General features: G+C 39.9%; 1 protein-coding gene across 2 annotated transcripts in view; it reads left to right on the top strand.

Annotated features, from left to right (window-relative positions):
* Positions 1–21,707, top strand: part of LOC126457171 (fatty-acid amide hydrolase 2-A) — a 174,598-nt gene that overhangs the window by 117,076 nt on the left and 35,815 nt on the right. For both annotated transcript variants that reach the window (XR_007585437.1, XM_050093254.1), the window contains exons 9-10: positions 19,525–19,692; positions 19,777–19,959. Coding sequence is in view for 1 of the 2 variants with exons in the window: in XM_050093254.1 (XP_049949211.1) it covers positions 19,525–19,692; positions 19,777–19,959 (351 nt within the window). In the remaining variant the exon portion in view is untranslated. The remainder of the gene's footprint in view (positions 1–19,524; positions 19,693–19,776; positions 19,960–21,707) is intronic.

The raw sequence follows: 21,707 nt of genomic DNA, 5'->3' as shown, positions 1-21,707 counted from the left end.
AGGTCTCAATCCATAAGACTGTCTATCATTTACTTCAAAAACTTACCTTTGCATTTAACAGAATTCCAGAATAAATGAGTATATTTACAACTAGCACAATCAATGATAAGTTTTCTGGCTAGTCCATTTGATGCCTCAGTGCCTTCATGTAAACTAACTGGCCCTCTGCATACTTTACAACACACACCTTCACATAACACCTTTGTTAGGATGTTTAAATCTATCAGGACCTAAACAAACTTACCATTTACGTCACTTTCTTTTTCAGAAAACTTGTTTCACAATGTTTTATTTTAATATTCGAAGCACAAATTGGTGATTCTCTAGCTACTGGCCAGTTGGGCTGTGTTTCACTGTCTGTAACTTCACATGCTACATGTTGAACAGAATGTTTTGCCTTTCTTTGAAAATCTATTATCATGAAACCCATGTTTTTAAAAACACATTGTTTTCGTGTTATACTTCACTTTGTGAGAGATGTAGCTGCTCATTCGTCACTTTTCCTTGAAAAAACTTTAGCACTTCCACATACGATGCATGTTTATACTATGAAATGATACGATACTTTTTTCAACAATGCTTCCAATACAAACAATGTAATTTCACATTTATAATACTACAATCTACAGCCTTCTATATAAAAAAAGCACTGATTTTATTAGATCTTAAAGTAAAAAAATTTAACATTTTCAAGCACTGTTGACAATATTTAAAAAATAAAAAAAAAAAAGAAATTCCTTCCTAACTCCATGAAACCCACTTTAATGGTGCTGTTATCAGTAAAATTTCCATTGGTATCACACAATGAAGATATTGACTGTGTCTTGCTGCTGGTATACTTTACATATGACAAGAATGTCTCTTGATTTTCTGCTAGATTTCCAAACAGTTTTTTTTTGTGGAAACTATGTAATGCACCTTACTTTGAAGTATGCATTATGTTCAGAGTATCTATAAACTGTAGCCAGGCATACTTTTTTCATTGTTTCTCTAACATTATCCAGAAATGTTTTCTGTGCCGTGGGGGATCTGTTCCATCTATTATTCATTTTTGTGGTATAAAACTCTCAGTTGCCATCATCACTATTTCTGTGAATTTAAGCCAGTTTAGTCGACACTTGGCCTTGTTAGTGAGGAAGGAATGGATACCGCACTTCACGAAGTCATCAACCGAATTTTATCTGCCTCTTTAAATAGATATATTTTTTGTTTCTTTTTGGTGGCTTTGGATGTTACAGTATTCAGTCTTAACTACAATGGCCTTGTGGTCACTAATTCCGGTATGCAACATAACATACTCTATTTAGCAGCATTGTTTGTCACTAAGAAGCAATTATTTAGTCTTCATATGGGCTCTTGAACTAATTGCTCAGAATAATTGTTTGTTTTTACTAGCATACTGAGGGTAGCTTGAAGTCTCCACTAAGTATAATTGTATGAGTTAGGTCCTATTTGAAATTTTTCTTTAATCTTTTAGCAACTATATCATTTAACACAGGGGACAGTAAATTGAAGTAATTATTAAACAGTGGAAAGTCTGTGATGGAATAACAAACAATGTGATAAGAATAGATTGCTACTCACCACATAGAGGTGGACTAGAGAAACTGAATCACATTCTCCAACAGGAATTTGGCCATCTTATGTCATGCACTGAAATGAGGAATATCCTTTCCACTATCGTCCCCACCACTCCTACAGTGGTATTCCATTGCCCGTCAAACCAATGTAATCTTTTGTCCATTCCTACTCCATCCCTGCTCCCAACCCCGTGCCTTATAGCTCATATTTCTGCAGCAGGCCTAGATACATACATTCTCCCACTACCAACTACTTCAGTCCTGTCAAAAACTACTTCTATTCCATCAAAGGCTGGGCTACATGTGAAACCAGCCATGTGATCTACAAACTAAGCTGCAATCACTGTGCCGTTTTTTGTGTCGGCATGATAGCTAACAAGCTGGCTGCTTGCATGAATTGTCACCACCAGACTGTGGCCAAAAGACACAGGACCACCCAGTTGCTGAACGTGCTGCCCAACATGATGTCCTTCACATAAATCACTGTTTCACAGCCTGCACAATCTGGATACATTGAACTGCGCAGGTGGGAACTCTCCCTTAACCTCCCCAGGCCTCATCTTCTGCCGGTCCCTGTCCTCTACCTACCTATGCTCTTCCCTGCTCCCATTCCAGCAGTATAAATGCCTTCTATCCCACCATCACATCTAATATACTTCTTTTCTCGCCCCTCTCCCATTACCCCTCTCCCTCCCCCGCCCCTCCCCTCTTGCACAGCCTCCCTACTGCACACCTAGCAACCCATTCTGACCCCACCACATCCCTGCATGCTTCTACAGGCAGCACATCTTCCTCCGTCCTCCCCTGCTATTCCTCCCCCTCCCTGCCCCATGCTGCCACCTCTCCCCCACCACCCTTCCTAATAAATTGCTGCTCACATCAGATGCCATTACAGTCTGCAGTCACCCCAGTGCTGGGTGACAGTGCCCATATGACTAAGAATAGTGTTTGTGTGAATGTGTGTGTTTTCTATATTCGGAGGAGCACTTTTTTTGTCCAAAAGCTTAAATGTTTAGCAATCTACTTCATTGTGCCTGCCTGTGACTCAATATGGTGAGTAACAATATCCCTTTTGTGTTGTTTAACCAGTTATTAGTTTATTCCAGTTGTTTAGTATAGTTTCTACCCATATTTACTCACAGAAACTACCTATTTCAATTTCACTACAAGATAAACTATTTCTAACAGCATCAAACATGCCACCACTAAGTGCATTTAGTCTGTCCTCTCTGGACATCGTTAGTCCTTGGTAAAAATTTCACCTGAACTTATCTCTGGCTTTAACTAACTTTCAGTATCTATAATAGTTTATGCCACAATGCTTTCTGTGTCTGCTTGGATCTCTGGTTCTTTCCCAACACAGCTATGATAATTTACAACTATGAAACTGATGTTTCCTAGGTCTAATTTCATTCTGTATTTCAACTTTTTTATTTCTTTGTTAACCTCTAATCTTAAAAACTGCCCAGTCCTCTTCACACAGCCCCTGCTACTCGTGTAGCCATCTCGTGTGTAGTGCAGATCTATTCTGTTGAGACCTGTTCTAGTAAGCCGATCCCGACATCTTGCATCGTATGAAACCAAGTCAAGGAATTTACAGTGTACTCGGTCTCAAAACTGCTTGACTATCTGATTCAGACCCTCCACTCAGCTCTGTACAAAAGGTGTAAATCGGTCCTGTCAGTAATCCTCCAGATAGTGACTCTGCCTTCATCTTACAAGCGAGACTGACTGTCTTTACCATTATGGATAGCCACTGGAAACCAGAGAGAATCTCTTCTTATCCAAAGTGACGCACATCCTGGATACTAATCACCACCTGCAGTTGGTTGCAATCTGTGTTCTTGATTGCATAAATTGAGCATATTGCTTGTAAATATACAAACACACAAGAAATTAAAGATTATACTGCAAAAATGCACAAAGCTGAAAAGTGACAAACTTCTATTTAGAAGGTCGCAATATAATGAACAAACGCACACTCTGCATAGCTGGTGCTGCTTGAACAGAGATGGGTACCTTACACTTTCATATTGTATTGTTTCATTTCCCATTATTTTGAAAACCACCTGTGCACTTTCCTTTTCTCTGTTATCAGCTGATTTTACGTTAAAGGTAAATTTACTTGCTGTGTGTCGGCTTGCCTCTCAGTAAATGTGTTTACATTTTTGTTTCTTTGATAAAGAGTGATGCTGTAACTGTTTTCTCCTTACTATGTTGGTACTGTTGTCCTGCAGTTATTGTGTGCTTAGCTTGATGTTATTGTATGTGGCTTTCTATTTCTTTTAGTTAGCCGATTGATGTTACGATATTACAAATGATGATTTGTAGAGAGGAGTAGGCTGTTCATCTCCAAAATTTTCTGTCTTTTTTTTTAATGAAAATGTCAACACACATCCAGGGCTCATAAGCAAAAGAAAACTTATCAAGCAAAAGAACAAGATACAATCTTGACACTGACTAGTATTACACTCTTAATATTAATGTACAGGAAATAATAAAGGTATTGATAGTGACAGTATGCAACAAAATATCTCTATGGTAGCAATTCCACATGGCACAAGCACATGATAAGGTGCTACAAATAAAGGGTTTGTATGACATTTACAGTTTATAGCGGAAGTAATCCAGAGTGTATGTACAGATTTGTATTATTTTTTGCTTACCTGTGGACTTGGCTTTCATGTGTTGGAATATTCTTAAGCTCAGCTTGCAATGACATTTTTCTCTGTATAATTTAACAGTTACTAGGGCTTTAGGGTGAAGTATTTTGTTATGGAGGATATACCAAAGTAATAGGTTGATTGACATGCTCAGTACTTGTATTTAATTTAACTGTTGGAATAATAACTGCTGAGAATTTGTATATGACATTCTGACTGCTTTGAAATGTAGTCAATGATTTTAATTTTTGCTTTGAACAAATTATCTTATTCTTGGTGAGTAAGAAAGCGCAGAGTTGACGTGATAGGAATTATGTTTATGTTGGCATTTGAACACTGCTGTTTTTGTTGACTACAGGGTTATTGGAAGGAAGGTAAAGGTTTAACACTCCATCAACAATGAGGTTATAAGATGTGAAGCACAAAGTCAGGTACCAGAAGGCTGGAGAAGAAAACAGGTGCTTAAATTTAACTGATACAGAAGGCAATGAAAAACCTAAATCTGAATGTCAAATGGTCATTTCGGCCCCACTAAGCCGGGTTTACTGTGTACTAATTTTGACAGTATACTGAAAAATTATGTTAATGAAAATATTGAGACTTTTATTTTTGTGTTGCATCGTGTAGTCTCTGGAAACCTAACAGAACTGTGACAATTTTTTATATAGTGGTTTTGATATCAATTCCCATTCTTTATCTTAATTTATGGTTTAGACAATAAGATGATAGATTACTGCTTAACTGCAGGTACAAGGATCAGATAATCTCTCAAAGTTTTCAAGCTGTGCATGCTTGCAAGTGTGTGTGTGTGTGTGTGCGCGTGCGCGCGTGTGTGTGTGTGTGTGTGTGTGTGTGTGGTGTGTGTGTGTGTGTGTGTGTGTGTGTGTTCACACATGTCATGCCACGAAGCACATAATTAAACAGGAAGATGACATCCTAGAATTTCCTTTCTCTTAATGTAGAATATGTGATATTGCACCAAGTGGAAATATAGTTTTCTATATCAGTTTAATTTACAGTAGTTATCGTCATAGGGGCTGCTTATCATTTTGACAAAGCTGTCATGGCAGTGCATGTTGTTGATTGTTACTGCACCTCAAGTTAATGTATTGATAGTAAAATCATCATTTTAATGCTAGAAGCATGAGTATCGAGCTTCTTATTTATGATCCATTAAATGAAATCCCATGAGTGTACATATAACTATGAAAATGTTCTCGAAACTGAATATGTTTGTCATTACTAGTTAATGCTGATTTTTATTTTTGTTTCAAAAGTAATCTTAATATGCTAGTTTCTTTTGCTTTTGGATAAATTACTCCATAAAGTCCTTCATTTATTCCCTCTGCATCTCAGTAACCCATTTCCTCTGTATCTCAGTAACCTTGATCCAACATCTTGGAAGATCTGCAGACTTTTTGTTTAATCACTTGGTGTATCTGGTGACTACTCAAGAAGCCTCTGTCAGGAAGGTAGCACATCACCCAGACAGATCCTCATTCAACTTTGAAAACAGTTCAGAATCTGGACTCGTAACTGGCAAGTGAGATAATATCTCTGACTTGTACTTGGTCGACAGGTTAATGAAATGCAGGTCTGCATTAGAATGGAAAATGAATAACTCATCTTTGATCTTTGGAGATGGTGCACAGATACACACTGGAGTGGAAGGAAAAAATCTGTTGTCATATCTGCTTAGAATAATTCAGATCATCTTCCATGATTCCATCTGGAAATATCACTAGTATTATTTCCTTGCTAGTTGAAAATAAAGATCCTCACTTGCTTTTTTTCAGATCAGAATGCATACTAATTTCATCCACTTTAGTGCAGTATGGAACAACTATAGTTAAGACTTTGTTAATACATTGTGTTAGGTATGACCATCCAAGTCAGTAGCACTTGACTTGCAGTGTCTACTACTAAATTGGAAAAAAAAAAAAAAAAAAAAAAGCTGAATAATGGCTGTTTTTGCAGACAGACTATTCATACCTCAAAAAATAACTCAGAATTTAATCATAACTTATTTAACACTAAATTGGATACATATTTCAGGACTATGGCCTCACCATTAACTCTTAAGGACATTAGATGTAGATTTGCATGGATGTCATGTGGAAACAACTGAATTTCGGCACTTTTTGGTATTACCTTAATATCACTTGATAACTGCTGTCACAAAATTGTGTTGCTGCTTTTCTATGTTGCTCATTTGTTAATGATCCTATTTTACCATCATCATATCAATGATTATAAGGTATTTGAAAGTTCTTCAAACACATGGCAAATGTCATATATCATTCAGAATATCACTTCTTAATTTGTAAATCTTTTTGATCACAGTGTGGATTGTACTGTGGAAGATTTTGGTAGGAATTTTGTATTCCACTTTCTGAAGACGGTATTTGGGATCGGAGATGTTACAGGTGCCTTCTTACAGCCACTGCAAAAAGTATAGACCAGAATTTGCAGTGAGGAGAATTACATCCCTATTGTTAATAAGTGCTAATGAAATATCATGCATATACTGCAAACTACTGTCGTGTAAGCTATAAAAGCCCAAGCTAAGTCCATACAAAATACCTATCTGTGAATATGGAAGCTAACGTTGTTATAAATGTTCTTATCCAGTTTCCTCAGCACTGGACAAAATTTAGTTTCATCCCGATGACTTATACAAGGGTAAGTCAATTATTATCCACAATTTAGTTATATTTTTGTTTATTTTGGTAGTACTGTCGTTTTACATTGATGACGCATGATTTGTTTATTTGTTGTTATATCTTTGCAATTTTCAAGCTTCTAGGTTAGTTTCACTGCTCTGCTTTCTATTTGCCCCAAAGAAGAGCAATGTTCAGTGATCCATTTTTTGTGGTTGGAAGGCGTATTAGGGGCCGAAATTCATCGAAGACTTTCGGTACAGTACAGGAACAGTGTTTTGCCACAACGGAGTGTCTACGAATGGATTGAAAAATTCCAAAATGGTTGCACAAGTGTTACGCATGATGAAGGAGCTAGACGACAGTTTACCGCCACAAATCTACATCTACATCTACATCTACATTTATACTCCGCAAGCCATCCAACGGTGTGTGGCGGAGGGCACTTTACGTGCCACTGTCATTACCTCCCTTTCCTGTTCCAGTCGCGTACGGTTCGCGGGAAGAACAACTGTCTGAAAGCCTCCGTGCACGCTCTAATCTCTCTAATTTTACGTTCGTGATCTCCTCGGGAGATTGAGCGTTCATGTGAAATGATTCTCTTAGACGATTAACTATTGACAAAGTGGTGCTTTGTCTGCAAATTAGTCACAGTTCTGCCTACAAAATCATCCACAACAGACTTGGGTTTCATAAAGTTTGTGCAAGATGGGTCCCAAAACAACTCACACGGTTGCATAAACAAATGCTCTTGGACATCTGCACAAAACATTTGGATCGCTATGGTAATGAAGGGGACAATTTCTTAGACAGGATCATTACTGGTGACAAAACATGGATCCACCATTACGAGCCGGAGAGTAAACGGCAGATTATGGAATGGAAACATCCAAATTCGCCATGCAAGAAAAAGTTCAAGACCCATCCATCCACAGGAAAATGGATGCTTACGGCTTTTTGGGACGTACAAGGTCCAGTACTGGAACATTATGGGGAAAGGGGCACAGCAATAACAGTGTATGTTACAGTGAGATGCTTACTGCCAGGCTAAAGCCTGCAATTCGAAGCAAACACTGAGGATTGCTGTGTTGTTGCATGACAATGCCCGTCCACATACTGCTGCCTACACTGCTGAAATGCTCCAGAAAGTCAGATTTGAAGTACTGGATCACCCTCCATATAGTCCCGATCTTGCCCCTTCTGACTATCACTTATTTGGTCCACTCAAACAGGCATTAAGGGGCCGTTGATTTGCTTCGGACGAAGTAGTGAAAGAAGCAGTGCATTCCTGGCTTGCAGCTCAACTGAGAACCTTCTTTTATGTGGGCACTAGGAAGCTTGTACGACGATCGACCAAGTGCGTTGAAATGCAAGAAGACTATGTCGAAAAATGATGTTCTTGTAAGTTTCCTATTTGATTAGAATAACATTTTATAACTACTTTGCAGATAATAATTGACTTTCCCTCGTACCTGTCTATGCTGTGGCTGAAGGAGGATGTTTGCATCTTGAAAACTATTTCTTGCTTTTCTCAAATTTTCAATACACTCTCTGATATTCTGACCATTGAAAGTATATTAAGTGCCTAAAACTCTGCCATCACATTAAATAATTCCCTGCTTCCACTTTTGAGGAGAAGTGGATTTCTCCTATATCTGTGCTTCATAAGCCATCTTCATGTATTGCCGACAGAGTTTTGGCATTGCAAATCCCCACCACCATGTTCACCTTTTCTCATCCTCCCCTTTTCATATTCCATTCACAAATTGTGTGTGGGAAGAATATGACAGGCAGTAAACCCCTGCAAGAACTCAAATTTCTCTGATTTCCTATCATGGCTGTATCATAAGATGGGCAGGGGAGAAATAGTAAGTTTCCTGGCTCTTCTTGGAATGTACACACTAAGAATTTTAACAGTTAACCTCACTGTAATGCACAATAACACTCTTGTAGTATCTTATCACTGGAGTTTGATGAGCAAATCAGATGATCTCATGTTTACTAAGTGAATCTTTGACAAAAGTCCCATACTTCTTTGGGATCTTCTCTATGTACTCTGTTAATCTTATTTTGTAAGGAGATTGATGAGCAGTATTTATGAATTGGCCACGGGTTTTGTCAGCTACCTCTTTCATGAGTAAATGTCGTTTCTTTTGGATTTGTCCGGTGCATCTGTCTGAAATCTGTTAGTTTTAATGATTAATTTTGCCCATATACATACTCCTAGATAAATTATAGTTGTTACAGTTTTTGGTGATTGATCTACAGGGGTTTTTCCACCAATTTATGTGCAATATGTTACATGTATTTATGTTTAGGGTCAACTGACAGTTCCTTTACTGTCAAACCTCAACATGTATTTCCATATTTTGCTAAAATATTCTGGTGTTGCAACTTGTATGTACAACAGCATCATCCGTGAATAGCCCACTGAGCTTTCACCCGTGATTTATCATTGTCATGAACAGTAACTGTCTTGTAACATTCCTTTGGGGTATGCCCGAAGTTACTTCTACATGCAATGATTTAATCTGTTTAAGAACATTGTATTCTGTCTCCTAAGAAGTCTTGAATACAGTGTTGCATCTAGTGTGACACTCAGTAAGCTTGAATTATGTTGAAACTTCTGGCAGATTAAAACTGTGTGCTGGACCAGACTTTAACTTGAGACCTTTGGGTTTCACAAGAAAATGCTCTACCGACTAAGTTAGCCAAACGTGACTCACAACCTGCCCTCACAGTGTGATTTCTTCCAGAACCTCCTCTCTTATCTTCCAGATTTCACAGTAGTTCTCCTGTAAACTTTGTGGAACCAGCATTTTTGAAAGAAAGGATATTGTGGAGAAATAGACTAACGACAGTCTAGGGGATTGTTCGCAGAACGAATTTTCACATTGCAGCAGAGTGTGCACTGATTTGCATTGTACAAGGTATGCGGGAGAACTTCTGTGAAGTTTGGAAGGTAGGAGAAGAGGTACTGGCTGAAGTAAAGGCAAAAATAATACTGTGAGGGCAGGTCATGGGTCGTGCTGGGATAGCTCAGGCAGTAGAGAATTTACCCTTGAAAGGCAAAAGCCCCAGACTCGAGTCTATCAGGCACACAGTTTTAATCTGCCACAAAGTTTCAATTCAGCACGCACTCCATTGCAAACTGAAACTTCGTTTTAAAATTTGTTATTGAGGCAACAGCGTGGAACTGAATCAGAAACATTTTAGAAGTTAAGCAACAAGTTTGGATGCCTTTGTCTATTGTCTTTTGGATGTGTTATCACAGTGATAAGGAGCTGTCATATAAAAGGAATATAAATGTTAGAATGTAGAAGTGAGTAAAACCTGCGTAGATCAGGATATAGAAACATGTGCTTGTGAGTTAATATTGGGAAATGTAATACTTGTGATTGTTATGGTGTACTGGTCCCCATCACTGAGTGATGGTGAAATTTCATATGGTGTCACATCATCTTTGTTTTTAAATAGACTTTTTAATAATTACTTTTTAAAAATAGATGAAAAAATTGGTGCAAATAGTTCAGAAGATGCAGTAAACTGTACACTGAAGAAGTGTTATAGAGTACATTTAGCGAAATAAAAATTCATGTCACATTCCCATCTGAAATAACAAAGGCCGTCATGACTTTAAAAAGTAAAATTAGATAATATTGCCAATAATAAGACTTTAAATAGTTGTGGCCTTATAATATGTAATGTTCATAGTCATTTGTGTGATGCATAATTAATTCTGAGTGATTCACAAACATAGTAAATATTATATGGTTAGGCCTCTCTACATCCAGGGTGACTCCATAGATATCAGTAACTGCTGCCCTAATGCTGTCACTCCATACATGATTTTCAAAAATGTTTGTAAGGTAATGTACTCAGCAGCTGTCACCCACACATGTAATAATGGGATATTTAGCGAATCACAGTTTCGATTTTGTAAGGGTCATTCTACTGAGGCAGCTGTCTACACAGTTAATGAACACACAATAAAATATTTATAGGGTAAAATATCACCATTCTTTGGCTTATTGACGTATGTCAGTCATTATACTTGGTTAGAAAAGTTAAGTTTATGTGGAATACACAGTTCAGCACATGCTCGGTTTAGTTTGTATTTATGAGACAGGGTGCAGGAAGTCACCCTAGGCTCTTTGAGGGATGCCACTAATCTTTGTGGGGAGGAATTACAATGAGAGTCTCATGATTTGAACAATAGCACACTGCCGTTCTTTATTGTACAACCATTATTATGAAGCCAAGCAAAGAAGCATGAACAGAGAAAATAGTAAATGATGTTTATGTGGAAGTTACTGACTGGTTTTGCACAAGTGGGCCAGCTTCAAATTTTGTAAAAATGCAGCTCATCACTTTTGTACTCTCAGGAATATGCCACCTCCAATTAACCTGTTTGTGTCACAGGTGGAGAGCTAATGGGGGCACTGTCTGTCTAACCGCACACTTTCACCCCAGTGTTTACTAGTTACCAAGAGCTCCAGTATTGGGCACATCAGGGAAAGAAGCGGTCCTGGGCTGGAAAGAAATCTAATGTTTTGCTCAGTATGTCTGCCAGGAGGCCTCATCCAGGCAGCGGCTATCATGGATGCAATGTGCAGTCATCTTCAAATTGTGGCTAATGTCCCCACCAATAATCCATCCAGGTTGAAATTGAGTCTTGACTGCAAAGTTATCTGGACATAAGTAATTGGCCTAAGTGAACTCAAGTTAATCATCGAATGTTTGTACCAGCCGCCCTATTTCACGTAACAGTTGTGCAGTCACTCAAAGAAAGTGTACGCCTAGTAGTGTGAAAGTATGCCAATGATGCAACATTACTTGGAAGTGACTTCAACATACCGAGTAGAAACTTAAATATCTATAGGTTCATTGCAGGTGGTATGGACAGTCTTGTGAAGTAGTTCTGAACATATTTTCCAAAAACTGTCCTGACCAACTAACTCTACAATCCACATGCAGTTAAAAACTACAAAGAGGTTATTGACAGTATCAGTATAGAGACAGGGATTAATGATCATTATGATATCACAGTGCCAAGTTAATAAAACCATCAAGAAGTCTAGGAGAGTTTTTATGCTGAAAGGGGCAGATAATAATTTTTTGATATTTTGAGTAGAAATGAGTGGCCATAATTTAGTTCTAGAATGACGGACTTAGAGGAATTATGGGTAAAGTTTAAACTGATTGTAAGTCATGCTGTAGAGAAATATGTGCCAAGTAAGGAGATTAAGGACAGTAAGGGCCCACCGATGTTTAATAACAAAATTTAAAAAAAGGCTCAGGAAGCAGAGATTTTGTATTTAATCAGTTGTCTACCAGTGTGGTGTGGCAATAGAAGACAGCGAAAGGAAAGCTGAAACTTTAAATTTCGCATTTAAAGAATAATTCAAGCATAAGACTCGTACAGACATATCGTCATTTGACTATTGCACAGGCTCCCATATGGAAGACATAGAAATAGGTATCCAGGCTTTGAGATGCAACCGAAAGAGTTGATAACGTGAAATTCACCAAGTCAGGATAGAATCCCAGTTTTCTTTTACAGAGATTCTCTTGCCCTGTGTCAAGTCCTAAGCGATTTGAAAAAGCGCAAGTGACTCGTGTATATAAGGAGGTCAAAAGAACAGACCCACAAAATTACAGACCAGTACCCTTAACACTGGTTTGCTTCAGAATTCTTGAGCGTATTCTGAGTTCAAGTATAATAAATTTTCTTGAGACAGAAAAGTTTCTTTCCACAATTCATTACCGATTTAGAGAGCATCACTTGGGCAGAAGTCAGCTTGTCCATTTGACACATGATGTCCTGTGAACCACTGATGAAGGGCAACATGCAAATTCCAGGTTTTCCTAGATTTTCAGAAAGCATTTGACACGCTGTCCCACAGCAGACTCTTAACAAACGTTCAAGCATACGCAGTGGGTCCCCAGATATGTGAGTGGCTTGAAGAATTATTAAGTAACTGTTTGCTGATGACACTGCAATGTATGGGAAAGTGTTATCGTTGAGTGACTTTAGAGAGGTATAGAATGACCCAGAATTTCTATTTGGTATAATGAATGGCAGCTTGCTTTGGATGTAGAAAAATGTAAGTTAATAATGATGAATAGGAAAAATAATCATGTTATGTTGAAATATGGTATTAGTGGAGTGCAGCTTGACACAGTCACATCAATTAAGTATCAGGGCATAACATTGCACAGTGGTGTGGAATGGAATCGGCATACAAAGTCGGTGGTAGGGAAGCAAATGGTCAACTTAGGTTTATTGAGAAAATTGTAGGGTAGTGTAACTTATCTACAAAGGACACTGCATATAGAGCACTAGTGCTACCCGTTCTTGAGATTAAGAAGCACTTCAGGAGCAGGCTGCCAGATTTTTTTACCAGTGGGTTTGATCAACACATGAGTGTTACAGAGATGGTTTGTGACTCAGATGGGAGTCCCTGGAGGAAAGATAATGTTCTTTTCAAGAAACACTTTTGAGAATATTTAGAGAATTGGTATTTGCAGTTGACAGTAAAATGATTTTACTGCTGCTAATGTACATTTCGCACAAGGATTGTAAAAACAAGATGGATTAGGATTGGTATGGAGTGTAAACAGTCTTTTTTTTTCTCTCACTCCATTTGTAAGGGGAACAGGACCAATGCCATAATGCCATGCACCATATGGTGGCTTGCAGAGAGAGAGAGAGAGAGAGAGAGAGAGAGTGAATGAATGAATATGTGTGTGTGTGTGTGTGTGTGTGTGTGTGTGTGTGTGTGTGTGTGTGTATGCAGATCATTGAACACCAACGATAAATAACAAACAGGGCAGAAAGATAAAAGTTCTTGAGCAGGAAAGATCATCTTGTAGCTGTGCTAAAACACTTAGATTTGGCTACTTTTGCCATAAGAATAGTTGTCAATGTTGGGAACACAGATTAGTGAGTTTGCATGTTTTCATTCACTGTTGTCTTGCATGATAATATTCTGGGTAACTCCTGACTGAGGCAAGAATTGTTCATTGAGCAGAGGAAAGTAATTAGAATTAAGTGCGAGATTCACACATGTACATCTTGTGTGCTTAACTACAGCCTCACAAAAAATTTATTCAGTTATGAAATTTATTATCAACAGTCCACCCAAGTGTGAGAGTAACAAAGATATTCAGAAGTACAACACTAGAAAGAAAACTGATATGCATTATTGTTAAATTTATTTAACTTTCACACAGCAGGGGTAAAATATGCCCTTTCAAACAAAATGTTTGCCAGACAGCAGGCCGGCCAGAGTGGCCTAGCGGTTCTAGGCGCTTCAGTCTGGAACTGCGAGACCACTACGGTTGCAGGTTCGAATCCTGTGTCAGGCATGGATGTGTGTGATGTCCTTAGGTTAGTTAGGTTTAAGTAGTTGTAAGTTCTAGGGGACTGATGATCTCAACTGTTGAGTCCCATAGTGCTCAGAGCCATTTGAACCATATTTTAGCCAGACAGCAGAAGTGTTTTCAGATGTAGATTAAAGATGTTTCTGTTGCGAGAAAGTTCTTGTGGAATGTGAATACTTTAGGATTAAAGAAGACCACTCACCGAAAAGCAGAAGCATTGAATTGTAGATAGGCACACACAAATGGAAGAAAACTCTAGCTTTCAATGTTATCCTTTGACAAGCATGAGTAAAACACACACACACACACACACACACACACACACACACACACACACACACACACCTGCACCTTCCTAAGCTCCTAGATGGTGCCAGCCGGACTAACAATGCAGTGCCAGTTTGTATTTGGACTGGTTGTGGTGGGGATAGTGTTTGGCCAAGAGACAGACTAGGGTGTGGGTGGCTGGTGGTTCAGAGAGAAGCAGTTGATTTGCTGCCCAGGAATGTGGGAGCGGTGGCAGATATATTGGCTAGCCACATAATGCATGATTGTAAGGACCAGTGGGGAGCAGCACACAGTGAAGGCAATGTACTGGCATGAATTGGGAGGGTTGACAGTACAGAGGAAGAGGTCACTGATGCATGGATAATGCAGAGAGAAAGTGGATTAGCTGAGATTGAGGCCAGGGTGGAGGATGTGTTTTAAGGGTAACTCCCATATGTGCAGTACATAGATGCTGGTGGTGGTGGGAAGGACCCAAATGCCACACATTATGAAGCAGCTATTGAAACTGAGCATGTTGTACTCATTTGGATGTTGTGCCCCCGGGTGGTCAACTCTGATCTTGGCAACAATTTGATGGTCACTGTTCATCCTGCTAAACAGTTGGGTGGTAGTTGTGTCGACATAAAATGATGTGCAGTATTTTCTGCAGAGTTGGTATATGATTTGGCTTCTTCCACAGGTGGTCTGGCCTCTGATAGGGTAGGATATAAGACTGTGACGGGACGGGAGGAGGAGGAGGAGGAGGAGGAGATGCTGGTTGGCTGGACGGGGCAGGTCTTACACCTTAGTCTACCACAGGATATGATCCCTGTATCCTGGGGTTGGGAGTGGGAATGGTACAGGGATGAACCAGGATGTTGTGTTGGTTGGGCAATGGATCACCACCTTACGAGGAATGAGAAGGATCTTTTGGTGAAAGGTATGATTCAGTTGTTTTAGTCCAGGGTGATATAGGGTGATGAGCAGAGCAGTCCTTTGTAGGTTATCCTGGGGGCATTTGAGGATATGACACAGGAAGTCTTTTGTGAGCTAAGTTTGAGTGGTATTGCCTGTATGTGAAAGCATCCATGAGACCGTCAGCGTACTGGACAAGGTATTTCCTCTCTCTGCAGGTACATTTTCCACAGGTGGCTAGGTTCTTTGGGAGAGATTTTTTAGTGCGAAAAGTGCCAAAATGCAGGTGCTATTGGTGGTCATTGGGTTTAATGTGGATGGAGGTAGGGATGAAGCCATCTGAGAGGTGGAGGTCTTTGTCAAGGAAGTTGGCCCTTTGGACAGAGAAGGGCCAGGTGAAGTGGATGGGACAGAAAGTGTTGAGGTTGAGAAGAAATTTGGGTAGGGTGGCTTGTCTCAAACTCCAGATCGTGAAGACATCATCAATGAACCTGAAGCAGATAAGGGAGTGGGAGTTTTGGAAGGTTAGCAAGGTTTCAACTAGATGACCCATAGACAAATAGGCATTGGAAGGTGCCATGTGGGTGCTCATGGTTGCGCCACAGATTTGTTTTTGTACATTCAAAGGAGTAGTAGTTGTGGGTCAGGATATAGTTGGTAAGGTGTAAGTAACGAGGTGGAGGGTTTGGAGTCTGAAGGATGTAGTGTTCAATAGCAGCAAGGCCATGGGCATTAGGGATATCGGTGTTTAGGGAAGTGACATCAGCAGTGATCAGTGGGAATACAGGAAGTGAAGGGATTATGGTAGAAAGTTAGTGAAGTTAGTAGTTAGTGTCTTCGATGTGCGAAGCTAGTTTTGGGGCAATGGAGCGTCCAAGATTGTTGGGTTTGTGGATTTTAGGGACCATGTAGGAGGTGAGTGTGTGGGATATTGTTGGGGTGAGGAAGGAGATGGTCTCAGGAAGGAGGTTCTGGGAAGGGCCTATGGAGATCAGTAGGGAGGTTATGTTGGACTTCTGGGATGAAATTGCTCTGATGAAGCTTGTAGGTGGCGGAATCAGACAGTTGGTGGAGGCCTTCTGTCAGGTAGTTACTGCGACTCATCATGACAGTGGTGGATCTTTGTTTGCGGGGAGAATGATTAGGACAAGATCTGTTTTCCTGTTGTGTATGGCTGTCATTCTTCTGCTGGAAAGTTAGTGATCTCAAGAAGGGATCTCATGCCACAAAACTGTCCCGTTGCTCCCAGCATGATTTCTTTTGTCCTTTTCACTCCTTGAACTCATGCTATATTATCTGGTTCCCCTTATAACTACCTAATGCTTTCACTTGCTATTTTCTGCATCATTTCCCATTTCCTAAAATCACCTGTACCCTAATGGCCAATTGCTCCATTTTTTTGCATGAATTCAGAGAAGTATCCCTTTCGCTGGCTAAAACCCATTCCCACATCCTGTTCCTTTAAAGTTGTCTAGAACATGGAATACCCCCCTCCCTCCCCCTCTTCATGCCATCCCAACAGCTTAACCATAAAAATTCCTTCTGTGGATCCCACCCATCCTTTCACAATAACTTTCACCTTGTCGGGTTCTGCCAGTCTCTCTCCCTCGTAAACCTGGAACTGCGGAAACATCTCTCCTTGACACAGCAATCCCAGAACCACCTCTATTCCCTTAGCAAGGTACTACTACTGTGCAATCCTTACTACACACACACACACACACACACACACACACACACACACACACACACACACACACACACCATATTCAAAATAGAAACCCTTGCATTCCAATACGTATACAAACATTCCAGAAATCACCTCCATAAACCCTCTGACCTGTTGACAGCCTGCACCCACTTTGAGGCACCACTGCCCATCAACATTTATCCTACTCACAGCGAACCCCTCATAGCACGCAGACCCTGCCTAGCTGACCTTTTCGATTTACTAAATCCTCCAAAACTCCCTCCCAACAACCCCCAAAACCCAGAACCCAAGCAAACCCAAAACCCTGTTGTTAATCTTGCCACCAAAATCCTGAGTCCCATTTTATACCACCTAACCACTCCTTGGTCGCCTTCCAGGAATTCCTTACTTCCAAGGCATCATCACCTTCACTAGATCCCTTCCTGATAACACTAACCTTTCAGCAGAAGAAAGGACAGACACACACAACCACAAAACAGGTCTTGACCTAATCGTCTTGCCTGCACACAAGGTCTTCACCATTTTCATGACGAATCGCAGAGACTACCTGATGGAAGGCTTCTGTCAACTGTTTGACTCTTCCACCTACAAGCTTTGCCTTAGTGATCTCATCTCAGAAATCCAGCATAACCTCCAATCCCCACTGAAATCCTTAGGCACTTCCCAGAACCTCTCCCCTGAGTCCATCTCCCTCCTAACCCCAACAACATGTTGCACACCCACCTTCTACATGCTCCCTAAAATACACAAACCCAAGCATCCTGGATGCCCCATCATAGCTGGCTGTTGTGCTATCACTGATAGAATTTCCGCTCTTGTTGACAGTCACTTCCAGCCAACTGCCTTAAACCTAGCCTTGCACACTGAAGATACTAATCACTTCCTTCACTAACTTTTCACCATCCTGATCTCTCTATCTCCTGGATCCCTACTAATTACAGTTAATGCCACTTCCCTATACACCAACATCTTCATGCCCATGACCTTGAAACTATCGACTACTACCTGCCCTGCATCCTTCAGACTCCAAACCCACCACCTCATTCCTTGTACAACTGAGTACCTTATCCTGACCTACAATTACTTTTGCCTTGGAAGGGAAGGTACACAAACAAATCAGTGATGTAGCCGTGAGCACCCGCATCACACCTTCCTATGCCAAGCTATTTATTCGCCTTCTAAAGGAGTCTTTCCTAACCTCCCAAAACTCCCCACCCCTTGTCTGGTTCAGTTTCATTGATGATTTCTTCATGACCTGGACACCCTATCCATATTCTTTCAACAACCTCAACATCTTTTCTCCCATCTGCTTCATCTGGTCCTCCTCTTCGCAACTTCCTCAATGTTGACCTCCTCCTCTCTGATGGCCCCATCCATATATCTGTCCACATTAACTCCACTAAGCACCAACAGCACCTGCATTTTTGAAAGCTGCCATCCTTCCCTCAGCAATAAATTCTTCCCATACAGTGTAGCCATTTGTGGACGACATCTGCAGTGAACAGAGCTCCCTTGCCCAATATGCTGAAGGCTTTACGAAGGCCTCCACAGTCAGGCAGTACACCCCAAACCTAGTCCACAAACAGATTTTTCATGCAATATCTTCACACACACACGCACCCAGGAATCATCCTATATCACCTTGAACTGGAACAACTAATTCATATCCTTCACAAAAACTTTGTTTATCTTTCATTCTGTCCTGAAATGAGGGACATCGTACCCTGGATCCTGCCCCCCCCCCCCCCCCCCAAGCCCATAATGTGGTGGTCTGTTTCCCACTGATCCTACACAACATCGTGGTCCACTCCCACTTTCAACTCCAGATGACAGGGATCATATTCCTGTGGCGGATCAACCTGCCAATCCAGCTGCCCAGACCACCTGTCACAGGCTGCTTGGAATATTTATGGAAAATTTTGTTGCCCTAGCAATCTATGATAAACCTTTGTTACTAGGGAGTAAGTTCTTTTATATGACATGTGTAGAATTGTACATTTATTGTATCAGATCCACTTATCTTTACTGTGCTGAGCAATATTAGTTGGCACTCTATTCTGTGACAACTTATATCAAAAGCTGTATCTCTGGTAAACTGACTGTAGAATTGTACATGTGTTGTACTAGACCCACTATCTTTACTATGCTGAGCAATTTTAGTTGGCTTTCTGTTCTGTGACCATTTATATCAAAAACTGTACGTCCGGTAAAGTAACAGTTTTCTGATACTCGTGGATAGAGTTAGAATAACCGACTCTGTAATGGTGTTATTTTGTATTACTGTTTGAGTTCATTTTAAGTGGTAGGAACTTCAAATTTGTTTATAAATTTCTCTTTTACAGGGTTCTATAACTTTATGGTGGGAGTTAGTTAAATGGTTTCTTGGATTCTCTAACCACACATTTATTGCTTTAGCCACAGCCCTAACTGAAAAACTTGGGGTGCAGCCGGGTACCCCAGAACATGCACAATTGTGTGATTTGTGTGATCAGTTACACCAAGAGTTCCAGGTGAGAGGAAATGTGCTAAATAACTTTCACTACATCATATAGAATTTCATTGTTTTTTCTAATTATACAAATTCACACTTTCAGGATATGCTGGGAAACAATGGAGTACTTTTTTATCCAACACATCCTACTCCAGCACCCTACCACTTAGAACCTCTCATCAAACCTTTCAATTTTGCTTACACTGGAATAATAAACATGCTGGGATTTCCTGCTACACATTGTCCACTTGGTCTTAGCAAAGGTGGATTACCCATTGGAATCCAGGTATGAAAAACTTCAGGAACATGTAATATACCTTCTAAAATTTTGTTGCATGTATTTTCTTTCTAATAATACCATAAAAAGTGTGAATTTATGGACACTTTGTGCCAGCAACAGTATCTCCTTTTTCATTTTATGGAAGCTGCTATGGACAGAAGGACAACACAAATACGTCATACAATAGCAGCATTGTTGCCGCAACTCTCTGATCTAAAAGAAAATGTTCCTTCTGCATGTTCTAACTACTTTGTTATCAGAATGGCAGTTTCTACACATTTTGCCAATGGCTGATGGAGATTGATGACTTTTGTTTTAAGAAAGATGATACCACCTTTGTTCTTGCAAAGTTGACTGAGGGCAGAAAACTTGGAGCTCAGAGTGCTCAGGATATAGCAGCCCAACATAATTTCACAGTGTGCTGCATTGTCTGTGGCTAGCATTGGTGTGTCCCAAGTGAAATGTGGTCATGCTCTCTGGTTGAATTGTGGTAACTGAAACTGCCGGCTGTGCGGTAGCAGTTAGAATTGATGATTTGTAGGTCTGAGGTAACCCAGGTGTAGAACACTCATATTATTCCAGAACATTGTGCACATCACTTCATTTTCTGAAATACACATTGTGGTTCATGAATAAAATTGCTGTTTCCCTATGTGCGTAAAGCCCATCAGTCTGTACTCTGCTGTAGTAATGATCAGACAACTTGCTTGTGAAGCTATTCAGTCTTTCACAATGTATGCAACAGTCGGAAAAGTGGATATGGTTTTTGTGTAAGGCAAATATTGCCAAACTTGTTGAATAGCTGTGTCGTTTGCTGAAGGGTATTCATATCAAAACAAATCCTTAGGATCTGTCTTTGCAATCATTATAAAAATAAAAAAAAGTAAGTAAAAAGGTTCAGGAAACTACAAATATGAAGAATAAAATGAATCAGAGAAAAAGAACAGTGACTGTTGAGGGAAATGGAGCTTAACATTTAACTAGCAGGAATCTACAATCCACATGCCACTGCAAGGCACGCTGAATGTGCAAATACGATCAGCCAAAGGAGTGTTATACTACTTTCTAGTGCATTTATCCTCCCCATGTTTCACTCTTTCAGCAGTTTTGTGGCAACGAATTTCGGAGTTGGCGTCTACAAAAACTGAAAAGTGGTGCAGTGTTTCTATGCAAGATTTTTTTTTTAAATAGGTAAAGCGTTGTTAACAAAAACCATGGACAAATGAATATTCACACTGTGCTCAAATGGTCAGCTGAAAATCCATGCTGGCTGAGAGTGGTGTATAAACTGCCACCTTGGTCTGTCAAAGTGTGGTATGGGTTTTTCAGAAATTGCATCATTAGTCCCTGTTTCATTGATGGGACTGCAAATAACTGCAAGTATCTACAATTTCTAACAGAGTCAATGCTGCAGTTATTTGAAAACATCCCAGAGACCATCTGAACAGAAAATGTGCAGATGAAATAAATGCAGCGTGCAGAGTCCTGTGCTGTGATAAATTTAGATGAAATAAATGCAACGTGCAGTGTTATATATTCAGAAACACTTTACATTTAAAAATGCACAAATTGTATGTGGGTTATATATTTGTTTAAATTTAGTACAGTAGAGCTGATTTATTTGTGGGACTGCTTCTGATGATCACCTGACAGCTGTTTGTGGTGCTGTTATCTTATTACTGTTTGATCAAGTTCCGAATGCTATTTCACTGAAATCCTCTTTGAAAGCTCTTTCCAATACCACAGTCATCTAA

Source organism: Schistocerca serialis, chromosome 2 (genome assembly GCF_023864345.2).
Source record: "Schistocerca serialis cubense isolate TAMUIC-IGC-003099 chromosome 2, iqSchSeri2.2, whole genome shotgun sequence".
Classification (NCBI taxonomy): domain Eukaryota; kingdom Metazoa; phylum Arthropoda; class Insecta; order Orthoptera; family Acrididae; genus Schistocerca; species Schistocerca serialis.
This window is presented reverse-complemented; position numbering and strand designations above follow the sequence as displayed.